The sequence below is a fragment of the Fusarium solani genome (assembly GCF_023522795.1).
Source record: "Fusarium solani strain SB1 chromosome Unknown bctg00000007, whole genome shotgun sequence".
Lineage (NCBI taxonomy): Eukaryota > Fungi > Ascomycota > Sordariomycetes > Hypocreales > Nectriaceae > Fusarium > Fusarium solani.
The window spans coordinates 297093-311566 of NW_027072150.1; the positions used below are offsets into that span (position 1 = coordinate 297093).

Genomic DNA, 14474 nt, shown 5'->3' on the forward strand with positions numbered 1-14474 from the left:
AAGAAGATCCCGGTGATCAAGAATGCATTGACGAAAGTATTGGCGACCGAGATTTTGTCAACGATAACGACACATGTTTCCAGTATTGACAGCCGTCTTGAAAACCAATTGTTCGACGAAACCGAGGTCTCAGCCTCTGCGTCGAGAGGTTCCGAGCTCCATGCCACCCAAAATTTTCGAGTTTGGAGTATCAACCTCAAAATGTCAGAAAAGAGATTCAGGGCCCTGAAAAGACATCTTATCCGACGTCACAAAAACCCTCAGGAGGAGGGTTGGACTGGAGAGAACGCGCTGGTGGGCTTGGGTATATCTTGGAGTTTCATCGCCGACTCCAGGTTTATATGGTACTCCACATGGTTAGACTCGTCACTCTTGAGATGTATTCTCAGATTGGTCTCAAGTTCCCACAGAGCATGCCAAACATCAGGAAGTTCTTAACGGCCCATCTACGGTTACTTGAGTTGAACAATTGGCAGCATCCGAGGCCGCCCAAACACTCCGATGCGATCAGAGGCGGTCTGATTGGCTGGTATGGGGGCATCCTAGGCTACACCGGCATTGAGATATACCAGTGGAAATGGGGGGCAACGAGGTCTTCAATCTCGAGCGCAATTGCCTACACTTTACGCCTCCTCGCGGAAAAGCACACTGCTGAGTTTACCGAATTGGTCGATGAAGCCCTTCCAGGCTGGACCGACGCGCATTCGCCTGATGAGTTCTTCGGTCTTACTTTTGACCCATGGGCAATTCCCTCTCTATCCGAGGTCGTCGCAACAGCGGACCAGTTACAGGCCCACCGGCTTTGGAAGTAATTGGAAACGTGGCACCATGTTGAGGAGGATGAATCTACCGGAAACCGCTATCGAGAAAAACTCTATTTTTCGGCGGCAGCTGTCGCTGTACGATTCCTTAAGCAGTTGCCCAAGCACCGACGTCTCCAAATACGGAACATCATAATCAACGAGGATCGACTTGCCGTTGGATGCCCTGAGGGTCACGTCCTTGGGTTGATACCATTTTGCCGAGAAAACCCCAGACTTCGAGTTGAGCAGCGCGTCAATCTCTGGCGTAATCTCCTATTAAGGATGGAAATACCTCGCATCGGGGGAGCTATTAAACTAGCTGAACTTGGGCATGATAACGAGTACGACCATCAACTCGGCCTCTACACGGTTAGTTCCGCTTTGGCTTCCTGGGGATTTCATGTCATGGAGGTCATGGGCGAGGGCATGCCTGCTGGGACCTTTTCCTTTGTTCTAGACGGAGATCCTGACCTGAATCTCTCGTCCGACCTATTCGACACACTAGTTCATCCAACTGTCGCCTGGTTGAAAGCATACGCCGAATGCTCTTCTCAGGGCCTTTTCCCACAGCCATATCGAGATATCTTTTATATCCCGACAGCGACCTATCTGCAAGGCATAGAACCCTTGCTTGGTGGAGCCTCCTTTCTCAAGACCAACTTCAATGTTGGTCAACCCTGGGATTATAAGAAGCTGGTTGAGACGAACCAAGACCTGCCATTTTCTGCATGGAGAGGGAAATACTACCAAACAGGCCCCACGTTCGACGTGTCTAGTCCTGCCCTGGATTGGATCAATATCAAGCTCGAGTTTTACGAGCAGCAGAGGGAATCTGACTATCTTCACTCATCACTCAACCTCTGCAAGCGTGAGAAGAAGCGCTTGAGAAGGGTGCGACGCAGGTGGGCGTGCATCGAGACCGAGGCCGAGGATGACACTGAGGAGGGGCAGAGGATGCGGACCTTCTTTGGGGATGTGCACAAGGCGCCGCCCTGTATGACCAGGTTTGAGAAAAGGATGTATCGGAAGGAGAGGCGTGCGCAAAAGGCGGCTGCGAGCGTATCGGGTCAGACACAGGAGGGCCTGACAGACATTGAAGACATGGAAACGACGATTTTTGGGGACTTCTTCGAGCCACGGACGGGCCTCTGGTGGTGGTAGGGAGATTGGATATGTGGGAGTCTGGTAATGATGAGAACGATTGCTTTTGAAACTTGGTGGGTGGGTTCCAGGAAAAGTTGGATCTTTACAAATTGATCATTGTTTTGGCTGCTCTCTTGGTCCAACTGGCCTAGGTACTCTCCAACACTCATGTCTACTTTTGTGCGTGTATTGCGCAATTTGTTTCGCTTCGTTGTCGTTGGGCCCGGTCCTCTCGGCTCTCAGTCTCTACTGGCCGCTTTAGTCCGACGGTGTTCGATGTGCTTGCTGCAGTGGTTGCAAGAGCTTGTTCGTTTGAAGTCCTTGTTCTAAGAAACTCTGACTGTGCAAACAGGGTCTCCAAACAGGCTGCACTAGTCGGTCGCGGTCTCCTCTGCGCACCGACTTTCGAGCCCGAGAAGTGAAAAGAGCAGGTCAAGAACTCACAAACAGGGTCTAGTCTAGAGTCAGTTTGTGTACTACAGACGTTGAACCTCTTACCTCTATGGATCCCGGCACGCTCTGATATCTGATATAGCGCAGACCTGTATTTGGAGTGAAAGTGGGCTCGCGATTGTTCTTGATCAGGAGCATCATTTCTCCACGGGTTCCCTTGCTTCCCGTACGACCACGGTAGTCTGCCAAAGAGGGCCCTGAAGAAACTGACGCCCAACGCCCAAATGTCGGTCCTACCGTCATACTCTGAGCTTTCATGCTCTGGTGAATGAAACCCCACTGTGCCGTTCGTTCCCGGGCGGGAAACAATAGTGGTTCTACCATGCGGAATACTCTCTATCGAGTCGATATCGAGGATTACGGCGTGGAGACGGCGGGGGGAGAACGGTGGAGAAGACGGAGCCTCCTTGTGGCATTGGTTCAGTTGAAGGTTCCGGAGGCCAATATTGGTGGGCTTGATATCCGTGTGTACAAAGCGGTGGGCGTGGAGAAACGCAAGGCCCTGAAGACAGTCATGTAGAATTATTTCGAGCTTGGTACGACTAGCAAATAGACGTCAACACTAGACAGAGGCACCGCAAGGGGTCTTCTTACTGAGTTCCCTGCGGCATCTTCTCGAAAGTGATTTCGACAAATGGCTCTAATATCACGTGGAACTCATCGATTCGAGTCCCCGGCACATGAATGGTCTCGATGACCCTCAGCATGTTTGTCTGCTTCTCTGCATTGGCGAGCCTCGAGAGATTGTCCATCAGGTCAAGTTTACGACGAATAGCCTGGGCATTGTTGGCCCTGACCTCAATCGTCTTGATAGCCACCAATCGGTCACGTTGTGGATCGGTCGCAGGGCGGACACGACCAAACGAACCCATGCCAATCAAGCCCGTGACAGAATACCTTCCTATCGTTTGAGAGTTAAGTGTCGGTGTAGGAGTTGCAAGGAGAGCTTCCTTAGTCGGCTGGTCATCGCCGTGAAGAGCGTTGACATATTCTTCAAGGCCGGCTTGACCTTCGGGTCGATAGCAGTGCGGCGTGTACTCGAGAGTGTACCGAAGATCCTCAAAGGACACCGAGTTCTGTGCGTTGACGCAGCTTACATTGCTGCCGCGAGATGTCAATGAATGGGTATTGACCGTGACCGAACTCCCAGACTCCAGAGAAACTCGGGCTAGACGTGTTTCAGTAGAGAAAGAAATAAAAGCGTGTCTACGAGCAACTTGGCTGCTCCGGCTGGTAGTGAGCAGCAAGTCGACATTTGCTCTTCCCAAGGCCAAATTCTTCTGGCTAAGACGTCCTACAGACCAGCCCAAGCGCTGAAGGAGGGGTGGAATGTTTGGATCGAGGAAGAAGAAGCCGGTCCAGATCCTGACGTCCTGCGAGAAGTGGTCGCTTGAGGCGCCAGATGACGGCGACGACGAGCCATCGAGCGACAATTTGAGCTGATGGTTCACGAACCGATTAACCGCAGGGTCATAGACTTGTTCGTCGGAAAACCACATGTATCGAGAGAAGCGAGACCGAAGACCGTGCCCGTCATCATCATCGTCATCGTCGTCTTGCTCCTTGATAAAGTCAACAACGTCGGAAAAGGCAAGTTTTGCAGCTGCATTTTCGGGGCGTAACACAACAAGAGCGTTTCCTGCAGGGGCATTCGGGCCAAGAGGATCCCACTCTGTTGCATCGCTAGCTGGAGTGGCCATAGAAGTAGACTGGTGAGGTCTGAAGGGGCCTTCAAGTGAAGGATGTTGAGATGTTTTCACGGTTGGCTTTGAGAGGTGCAGTGGGGCTTGCAGCCTCAACCCACATTAGGGATGTTTATACTAATACCAGGATTAAGATGAGGTCTAAGAAGGATAGATGGATTTTATAAAAAATTAGAAAAAAACTCTTTAGAGCCTAAGATTTAAGTAGAGTCCTTTTCTTCCAATTTTATGCCATCTTGAGCTGTTAATATGATGTGATATTTCCATGATGCTCTCGGCGTTAGGGTAGCACGGGTCGCACGGGATTACCGGAACGGAACAAGTTAAGCGCCGACTAACTCACGTGACTTCGTGATGTTCTTCCCCATTCCTGTGGCATTCAGGAAGATGCTCACATCAAATGATTCACCAGTCGCGCATATAACCACCTTCATAGCCCCTAGCAGCAACCATCCTCCATGTTTCGAAGTATAGCATCATATTCCGACATTCCAGCCATCTTGCTGCCAGGGACTTGATCGTCGCCATCGCGACGGGCGTCGCCGACAATGGCGACACCGCCAACGTTATCGACACCCCGTCTTAGCTACCCATGGACATTCTCATTAGCCAAGGCTCTTGAGAATAGTGTCGGCGTATGTTATCGCTATCGTGGCCCCGGTGCATTCTGCTGACAGTCTCAACAGCCGCTCCCGTGCCCTGTAGCGACCCAAGGGACTGAGCTTGTTCCGCCACCGGAAACTCCAGCCCTGCGATACCCTCCCCCAGATCCCGCCTTCGTCGAAACCCTCACCGAGCGACTCGAAAAACTCGCCTGGCGACAAAGAATACGCATCAACATATATGGTGTAGACTTTGCAGAGGAATGGCCCATCTCAAGGACACCCCGGCTCCTAGCAAAGGAGGCTGCGGCTCGACGGATCGCATTCTTGGAAAAGGACTTGCATCTCGACTCGAGCTCCACCTCCGAGTCTGAAGGCGAGAATGAGAGGAGGATACTGCGATTGAAGAAGATGCTGCGGCGATCCCGGAAACAAACCCGACCACGCGGTGCTCAACTCCCTTCGCCCCAGTCGACGACGGAAGAAGAGGCAGGAGAGCAGGCTCCTACGCCGAAGCCTTCTCTGAAGCGCAAACGATCTTTAGCACCGTTCGAACCGACGAAAATGGCGAGGACGTCGAAGGAACTGCCTGCCGTTCCCAAGATCAATCTGCCATCGACAGAGGACGGGGCAGAGGCTTCGACGCGGTAGTACGAGGGTGGACGGACTGAACGTCGTAAGAGACGTAATACCGATTTACCAGAATTGTTACCGATCCTGCGAGCGCATCGAATTTCGCTTCGATGGACTGGTCTTGGGTAGCCAGGAGGGTCGGGTAATTAGCTACACCTTTAATAGACTTGTACATTTCGCTGCCATCAAAAGCTCATACCGTTCACACTGCAAGGCTTCCAAATGCCAGTCGTGGGAGCGCCATTGGTGTCGTGAAGTCAGGAGGCCGAGGGCCGTGAATTAGTCCCTTCCAGTGTTTGCAGGACATTGGGATACATGGGGATGCACCAGGTGAGTAAAGCAATCGGTCACCAGTATTTGAATCGCACTTGATTCCTCTGTCGACGCATACTCTAACCGATCAACAACTCTGCAGGCTCTGATAAACTCATCCAAGCCTTAATATTGTGCTGCCTCTGAACAGAACTCCTTCGACTCTGCCTCGCACCAAGCCCAGAACTTGGCCGACACGCCATTCTCGCATCCCTTCTCGATGTCATCTCGTAGCTGGCCAAAGCGACCCCATGGAATGACCCAAGCTCCGGTTTTTTCCAGGGTGATATCCTTGGACCAGCCCGCGTAGAGCTCGGTGTAGGCTCCGTAGACTGCCGGATGGCTCATGATATGCTACGCGGATCATGTTAGGAGGACTACAAATGAATTGTGAATGTAGGCAAGACTTACCACGAGTACCTTGCGCATCGTACTTCCATGTCGCTGCATTTCTGATCTGAGATTCCCAGGGTTGAAGGCCTATTCTGTCAGCTCCATTGCCTTCACTGCCTTGAGTCAACTCAGGAGAACAAACCACGCTGACAACGCCATCATCCTTGAGTTTCTTGGAGAACTCTCGCGCAAGATAAAAGTTTCCAGCCTTGGATTGTCCGTAATTGACACCTTGACTGGTGTGGTTTCTCGGCGAGCCATCGCCGTCAAACTGGATGCCGTCTGGCGGTGACTGCAAGTGAGCTCCAAGGGAGCCTGCCCATGTAACACGCACCCCCTGTGGCGCTGTGGAGGCGGTCTTTCGGAGAATGGGAAGCAACAGTTTTGTGAAGAGGAACGGCCCCAGACAGTTGGTCCCCATCTGCAGTTCGTGGCCCTATGGGCTGTGAGAAGAGTGAACTGGTGGCGAGAAAGGTTCAACACTTGGCTCAACTTACTTGACATGTTCTGGAGCCAATAGGTGGCTCGCATACACCGGCATTGTTAGTTAAGACATTGAGATGATCCTCGCGGGACATGAAATCACTGGCAGCCTTTGCGACGCTTGCCAGGTTGGCCAAGTCAAGCTCAAGAAACACAAGACGGCCCCGAGACGATGGATTTTCCTTCTTGATTGCTGAAATGGCCGCATCAGCTTTCTGCTTGCTTCTGCCAGCGATGTACACGGTGCCGTGTCTCTGATGGAGGATGCGACTGAGTTGGTAGCCCACGCCAACGTAACCACCAGTAACTATGAAGACCTGGAATTTAATCAGTGTCGAGTTATTTAAATATCGAGAGTCTTTAGTACCTTTCCTTGTTGGTCATCAATGTTCTTCTCGGTCAAGGTGGGAGCTGGGATCCAGAAGGACTGGTCAAGAGCGGGAGACGGCATGGTGGCGAACAAGAATCTGGAGCAGAGACCCGGAGGTTACTTGAAAAACGGTAAATGGCTTGTAATAGTATTGTCAAGTCTGGGTTTGATAACTCTCATTATTTATAGTCTTGGCTAAAGTGACGATATTCGGTGAGCATGACGAAGCCGGATGATCTTGACCCTCGCAACACAGCCTCTCCTTTTCACTTTAACAAGAAGAATCCATCAATATGCAATCATAGTATGACTTGTTCGAGCTCAAGCGTTATCTCCGATGCACGATCTGTCTTCGAACTGGTGGTTGCCAGCCTCGGAGGCTTATGCAGAGTGGACAAAGCGTCGAGAATTATCTCCGCAATGCCGGCAAACGTGCATTAGTGCGACGCGTGTCATTAACGGGCCAGCTCCTTGCTGAACAGAGCTGTAAGCACAGATAAAGGACTCAGATTGGATACACCCGGCATACGCGCCTGAATCATCGCCCATTCCGTTGATTTCCTTGAGAACCCTGCTCTTGATGACATGGCCTGTTGGCACTGTACCACATGACCTGTAATAACCTGGTTCACCAAGCCAAGCTGACCTAGCATCCAAGTAAGTGGCTGCCATGACGCGCGTTGATTGACTGATGGATTGGACAAGGTTAGCTGAAAGCCTCTTCACCCCCCATACTTCCTTCTCAGCTCGGACACTAGGTCTACAATGCAACACTATCACAGTACAATTAGCCTTCTTGCCCCTCCGAAAGAACCTGTCTTTCACCTTTTCTTTTCTTGGCATGCTGGTCATGTTGATACAATTGCCCAACTATCGCCCACCCATCAACCATGTCGGGCTTCGAAATATTCGGCGCCATCACCGGCGCTATAGCCCTGACCGAGACTCTCCTCAAACTTTACAACGCCATTGAAACCCGCAACGACCTGCCCGAGGCTTTCCTCGAAGTCGGAAAACGCCTTCCACTGGCCAAGGAGACATTGGAACTGGCCAAGGGGCTGACCGATGGCCTCAAAGACGAGAATCAGGAGACACGGGCTCTCAAACAGAATCTCGACGACTGCCATTCGAAATTATCCCAGCTACAGGAGATTTTCGAGCAAATATCCAAAGGGGACGCCAAAGAAAAGTCCCTCGTCGACGTCTACCAGAAGGTAGTCCGCAGGCTCAAACTCGATAACAAGTCTGGTCGAGTTGAGGCATTGATGAAGGGTGCCTTGGACTCTCTGCAACTCCTGACCATGCACAGAGCCTTCAAAGATGCGATGAAGACACAAGCAGCGGATGTTTCCCAGGCGAAGGAGGAACTGGAGAAGGTGGCCATGGAGACGCCCTCGCTCCCAGATTTGCCGGAGGGGACTCGAGGGGACAATGTCAACTATGGCGAAATCAACCGACAGTTTGCCAACTGGGGGGAACAGACCAATATCGAAGGTGGACAGTGGCATATAGCGGGAGCCTATATCCATGGTGATCAAGTCCTTGGTAGGACTACCCAAGAGAGGAGGGGGAATGACCGTTGAAGGGTTCCCAGAGAGCAGAATGACAGGAGGATGCCATTGATCATGGCTAACTACTACGCTCCAGGTGACATGAACATCAACACATACAATCAGTCAAGTTAGTCTCAGATTATCCAATTGAGTTTTCGTATCTAACATGCGCTGTAAATTAGCCTACGTGTACTCTGAACGACAGTCCTACTATGGACTTCCCCATATTTCAGTTTCGCACGTGGTGGAAAGAGTCCAAGTTCAAAAAGCCATCGAAGACAAGTTTAGCAACGCCGTACCAGGCTCAAACAAGCCCGCCGTCCTAGTACTGCATGGAATAGGAGGTCTGGGGAAGAGTCTAATCGCTCTGAATTACTGCCGATCCAAGCATGCCCTGATGAATTATCAAGATGTTTTCTGGGTCGACGCTTCATCAAAGACGACAACGGTACAGGGTTTCAAGAAGATGGCGTCGATGTTATCAGGCACGGACAAGGTGGCTCACATGGGGCACATCACACACGAAATGATCACTTCGGTGATTGCTCAGTGGAGTTCTCGATGGCTTCTGGTCTTTGACAACTATAACCCCGATGATTTTGACAACGAAAACACCAATGACCCTGGAATTGAAGCTTTCTTCCCTGAGAGTATGGATGCGCCCGGGATGCTACTCAAGGAACTCAGGCTTACTATGCTACAGGTAAAGAGGGACGCATTTTGATCACAACTAGGGATAGTGAGCTCGGGTGTTTCGGGTGGGACTCGATTGAAATTCCAACCATGACAAAAGAAGAAGCCCTGGACCTGTTCCTTCACTGGCGGCGTCGGACCATGGACAATCTCTCCCCAAAAGTCCCGTCAGCGTGTTCGAACCTATTCAAGATGCTAGGAAACCTTCCTCTCGCAATTGATCACGTCGCTCAAGCCCTTCCGGGTCAAGACTTGGCGTCAGAGATCGATGAGTATATGCAAATGTTCAATGAACGCAAGGGCATGGTGAGGGAGACAATGAATATTGAGGAGGGGCTGATGCTCAACTGGTATACAACTTACGAATGCTCGATTCTTGAACTCCCTCGAGTCATAGCCAAAGCCTCGGTTCAGATCCTCACCTTGTCTGCGTTTTTGGGTGGAACCACCATCCATGGCAACTTCTTCCAACGGTACGCCTCAGTCATAGACGACAAATCATGGCTATGGATTCAGCTCCTTCGTACCACTGAAGGGGCCAAGAAATTTCGAGAAATGGTCCTCGCTCTCAGCAAGAAGACCCTGATTTTGTTACACACGGGGGGTCAGGGCTTGCCGGGAGGCATATCTTTTTCGCTTCACCCAGCCATCCGCGAATGGCTTCAAAGGAGGACGGAAGCGAATAGAACAGCGTACCTGGATCAAGCTACCAAAATGATGTCGGCATTCTGCCGTGGAATTTCAGACACTATGATCCCTTTTACGATCCAACTCGATATCCTGGTCCATCTCGATACTTGTCTGTCGAGTAAACTGAGCACGGACAAAACAATGGAAGATTCCCTGGTGCTTGAAGGTCGAAAGCTAGATCTGGACAGACCGATCATTCTCGACTTTGCATCTTTCTACAGGAGGTGCAGCCGCCTGGAGGATGCGAAAAGAATTCAATGGAACCTGCTCTTAGAGAGGCGCAAGGCAGGCATCCGGGATGATGACCCAGCTAGCATCAACTTACAGTTGGAGCTAGGACAGTCGCTGCGAGACAATTCAGAGATTCAAGCGGCGATGGAGTGTTATGAGGCGTTGCGGGAAAACGAGGACAAATTTGACTCGGTTCAGTACTGCCAGATGCTAATCGGACTCGCGGATGCCAACGACTTACTCATGCGTCACAAAGAAGCCAGGAGGCAGCTGGCCATGGCTGTAAGGCTTTTCGAAGAGGGAGAGCTGCCCTTGGTGAGGCTAGAGCTCGGACACATATTTGCGGAAAAGCAACGGAAACTGGTGAGAATGATGTTAAAAAGGGCAGATTCCGATGCAACAAGCCAACGGGACAGCTTTCCACCACTCTCTGCGTCGCAAAAGCAATACCATTGGCGGCTCCTGGTGAAGGCGCTGATCATCAGGGGCAGGCTTGAGAGTAACACGGGCCATCCACTCCTAGCGCATGAATTCTTGATAGCAGCAAGAGAAATAGGGGAAAGGTTCTGCGAGATCGACAACCTGACTTTGGAAGCAACAATGTCACTGGCCGGCAGCATACTAATTTCCCAGCGGCAACCGGGCAAGGCCATGGAGTTGGCAATGGAGGTGATGGGAAAAACCGAAGAATGGAACGGCCCAGACCATCGCATGACGTTGGGCGCTCTTACGTATATCGGAATGATCTGGGGTAAAACAGGCCACTATTCTCTAGCGAGAAGCTGCTTCCAGATAGTCAAAGAGCACGCGAAGAACCTACTTGGCGAGACAGCCGGAGACGTGCTGAACGAACTGGTCATCGGGGATACATACGCAGCGGAAGAAGACTACGCCGAGGCCGAGAAGCAGTATCTCTTTGCAAAGAATAAGAGCGACAAGCTGTCGGAGCCGATTATGGAACGAGCAGTTTGCATAAGCCTGTTTCGGGTGTATATGGTGCAAGGCAGGTTTGACGATGCTTGGCCGCTGACTTTCAAGGTTCTTCTTGGGACATTTCCTCTTGTGGCTGTGTTGAGGGTGAACAAGGTGTTTGTGACACTGGCGGTATTGGTGTTGCTAAACATGATCTTGTCTAGCATCAGCAGTGGGTTTTATATTGCGATTGGTGTCTCTGGTGCTATTGTTTTGGTTGCACGGTGGTTGTAAGACTGCCATCTCATGTCACTCTTCTTTGGTCTTTTCATGCATACACGCTCATTCCGTTTGAGTAGTGAATGTATGCTATGTTCAAGTTGATTATAGCGTGGATTGGTGCTAGGTGCGCTGACGGGATTGTGTGTGAGGGTAATTAGACCAAGTAAAACAAACTCGGAAATGATCTGTTTACAAGGAGAATATCGAATTGAATTAAAATAAAGCTTAAATAAATTACAAGGACGAGAATGAGTCACTGCCGATTGCTTGTGAGTGTCTGAATTGGCAGTCCGTGCTTAGTGCTGACGGCGGACTTTGAATCGGGCTAATTGATCACGGACTTTTATAAATATGCCGACCAAAGAAGGATTGGCGGCTTAACACCAAGTATTTAAATCATGAGCGATCCTCGCAATATGAGGATAAACCATCAAGCTTCTACTTTATTCAAATTTCATCCCAAGGATTCCAAAACTCACCCCAAAAACAAAAACCACTTCACCCAACGCCAAAATGTCTACAGCAACCATCCCCCCTTCTACAACTTCTTCTTCAAATATGTCGACCCTCTCATCGCCCTCGGAGGAGCCTACCTCAACTTCTTCGACCCAATCAGCGCTGTGACCGGCATGGCTCCCAACTCAAAATACGACCCAGACCAAGTCTTTCTCTTCCATCAGAGTGGTGGCCTCGCATTGGCAGTTGCCTTTATCTCAGCCGTCCTCCCTCGACACACGACGAATGTCACAACTTGGAGAATCATTCAGTTTGGGTTGTTACTCTCTGACTTGGCTGGTCTGAGCGGAATTGGATGCGCTCTATGGCGCCAGGGGAGGTTTGCGCCAGCGAATTGGACGTCTGATGATATTGGTTGTGGAGGAGGCTATGTCTTTTTGACTCTGGTGCGGCTGCACTTTCTTTTGTATACGAGTGGAGGTGTCCAAGAAGCAGTCAAGCAAAACTAGGCCGGTGAAATGTTTGGGAAAACGTTTTCTCGGCCAAGCAATGGATGTCATGTCAGGGAAATGGATGTACTCTCTATTCTCACCACAATGGATAATGCTCTGATTCCTGGCAACAAGTGTGTAACGTCTTGAGACCAAGTTGAAAATCTATTAAACAAGTAAAAATTGCAAGTACTCATACACTCAAATGACACAATAGCTAGCCGCTTATCGTCACTGCTGTAAAACGCTAGGAAATCCTTAGACTTGACGCGAACGACCGCTCCCAAACGCGAAACCTGAGCATCATGACCCTTAAACCTGCCTTGCCCTGGAACAAGAAAGGAAAAGGGAAAAAAGTAGAGTAAGAAAGATTGAAAGCAAGACAATCGTGAACATCCCAATGTTAAAGAAAGCGAGACAAGAAATTTCTTTAACCCAGCTAGTGCGAAGCACCATGGTCCGCCAGCTCCTCCACCAAAGGCTTCAGAACTGTCTTCTCCAAGTCATCAAGAACCCTCCCAATACCCGTAAGAGCCGTAATGTCAGAAGTCGAAACATTGACGACTTCCCGCTTCTTGACAACAGCCAAAAACTCCTTGACCACAAACTGAATCGCCTCCTCGTCGCTTGTCCCGGTGTATTCAGGAAAAGAGTCAACCAAGGGATGAATAGTCAACTGCGCCTTGAAAGCCGTGATATTCGACAGAACCAGATGCAAAGGCTTTTTCGACAACCGTTCCGAGTTTGCGATGCTTTCAAAAGTGAGAATGGTGCCCTTCAAGAGATCATAATTCTCATAGTCCATGACGTCCTCGACGCGTATCCAGTAGCGGGAAATGTCGGCGACAAAGAGCATGCAGGCGCAGTCATCGTAGAGATGTAGCCATCTGCTTCTTCGACAGGAACTCATCAAGACGTCGGTGATTGCTAGCGAGTAGTCGGTCATGTTGACTTGAGTCTCGCGGACCATTGATGGGAACCGATGGTCAAAGTGAAACCAGTCGTGCTCGGTGGCCTGGTAGTTGGGAGAAAAGACCCTTTGCAACTGGCTGAGAGTGAATCTGTCTGCATCGCAGGTGCAAGTCGAAATCTTGGGTTGTTCGATGCCAAGTAATTCTCCGTCTTTCTCCTCTAGAATGCTTCTTTCCTGCTGAAAGGCCTCTTGGAAGTCTGGATCCTGGCACATGGATATCAATCTTTCAGCTTGGGCTGTGTCGCTGTCTCCATCTTGAGTCTCCAAAGTTTGTTGCAGCATCTCCAGCAAGTTACTCGTCGGCTCATCAGGTTCTGCATTTTGCCGCTTCTTTTCAAGCCGATCGATACGCTCAGTGAGATCGTTCCAGAACTGTTCCAGAAAGACTCGTCTGACCTCGCTCCGAAGCGATTTTTGTTCCTCCTCCGAGAGCGGCTCAGACAGAAGGCGTGATTGTTTCCAAAAGGTTTGCGTCTGATCCCTGTCACCCAGCAAGATAGCCCTGAAGCATCTTTGCGACCGGATACCTTCTGCCTCGAGCCACCTGTCGATGTCATCGGATCGCTGCTTTCCTTCGGTAGAATACCAAGAGGTCAAACTTGAAGCCTTTGGAATCGGAATGTATGATGAGACGGTCTCAAGAGCTGGGAAAAGCCAACCCCTATTGTTGCCTGAGTCATTGCTGGGCAAAGTGTCTGACGGTCCCTTGCCGCTGCTCCCGGCGGTCTCATCCGTGGGCATCCGATCGAGGCCTTTTTCATCAACGCGTTCAACCGTGCTCGCCATGACATATGATGGAAGCCCAAAGATTGCGGTAGTGATTGTGTCAACGCATTGAAAGAGGTTGCTGATGTGAAGTGAGGTTGCTCCCAACAGTCCTACGTTCCTAGTTAGTCTGCGGGGAAAAGGAACATGTGAAGGATTACGTAAGAACTCTATTTCTTATCTTTTGTTGTCTTTGGAATGATGGAAAAGATTCTGGCCGGAATCGTAAATAGTTTCGCTAGGTATTTGGCATATGCCCTGACTTTTATTTCTCATGGACTGTTCTCTCTCTGTGCTCGATCCAAGTATCAAATACCACCGATGAGAGCTAAACAAAGGCCTCAGTTTGGCCTGCTCACTATGCCACTATCATAGTTAGCGTGCGCTCATGGATGGGGTTTGGAACTTGGTGTTGAAGGCAAGCGAGGCAGCTCTAACGGCTCAGCGCTGGCCGCCACTGTTTAGGCCTCTTGTGCCCCAGCTCCACTTCAGCTCATCTTCAGCTTGGTTGTTCACCAACCCCCTCACCCTGT

The 14474-nt window shown here is 50.4% G+C and overlaps 6 protein-coding genes across 6 annotated transcripts; 3 read left to right on the forward strand and 3 right to left on the reverse strand.

The window, feature by feature from the left end:
• Positions 1-201: 201 nt before the first annotated feature.
• Positions 202-2368, forward strand: MRS44_010894 (uncharacterized protein; the record flags this gene model as incomplete). The annotated part of the gene is made up of 4 exons (XM_065619510.1): positions 202-294; positions 390-808; positions 1037-1960; positions 2299-2368. The coding sequence occupies 4 exons, from the start codon at positions 202-204 to the stop codon at positions 2366-2368; spliced, it is 1506 nt and encodes a 501-aa protein (XP_065475582.1).
• Positions 2369-2989: 621 nt separating this feature from the next.
• Positions 2990-4099, reverse strand: MRS44_010895 (uncharacterized protein; the record flags this gene model as incomplete). The annotated part of the gene is made up of 1 exon (XM_046269028.2): positions 2990-4099. The coding sequence occupies one exon, from the start codon at positions 4097-4099 to the stop codon at positions 2990-2992; it is 1110 nt and encodes a 369-aa protein (XP_046135464.2).
• A 551-nt stretch (positions 4100-4650) lies between these two features.
• Positions 4651-5355, forward strand: MRS44_010896 (uncharacterized protein; the record flags this gene model as incomplete). Its single annotated transcript, XM_046275829.2, has 2 exons — positions 4651-4737; positions 4789-5355. The coding sequence occupies 2 exons, from the start codon at positions 4651-4653 to the stop codon at positions 5353-5355; spliced, it is 654 nt and encodes a 217-aa protein (XP_046135463.2).
• A 420-nt stretch (positions 5356-5775) lies between these two features.
• On the reverse strand, positions 5776-6976 carry MRS44_010897 (uncharacterized protein; the record flags this gene model as incomplete). The annotated part of the gene is made up of 4 exons (XM_065619511.1): positions 5776-5981; positions 6061-6478; positions 6540-6842; positions 6893-6976. The coding sequence occupies 4 exons, from the start codon at positions 6974-6976 to the stop codon at positions 5776-5778; spliced, it is 1011 nt and encodes a 336-aa protein (XP_065475583.1).
• An 809-nt stretch (positions 6977-7785) lies between these two features.
• MRS44_010898 (uncharacterized protein) lies at positions 7786-12221 on the forward strand (the record flags this gene model as incomplete). Its single annotated transcript, XM_065619512.1, has 6 exons — positions 7786-8440; positions 8543-8575; positions 8631-9098; positions 9152-10425; positions 10696-11264; positions 11780-12221. The coding sequence occupies 6 exons, from the start codon at positions 7786-7788 to the stop codon at positions 12219-12221; spliced, it is 3441 nt and encodes a 1146-aa protein (XP_065475584.1).
• Positions 12222-12642: 421 nt separating this feature from the next.
• Positions 12643-13962, reverse strand: MRS44_010899 (uncharacterized protein; the record flags this gene model as incomplete). Its single annotated transcript, XM_046275827.2, has 1 exon — positions 12643-13962. One exon carries the CDS (start codon positions 13960-13962, stop codon positions 12643-12645), a length of 1320 nt encoding a protein of 439 aa, XP_046135459.2.
• Positions 13963-14474: the final 512 nt, after the last annotated feature.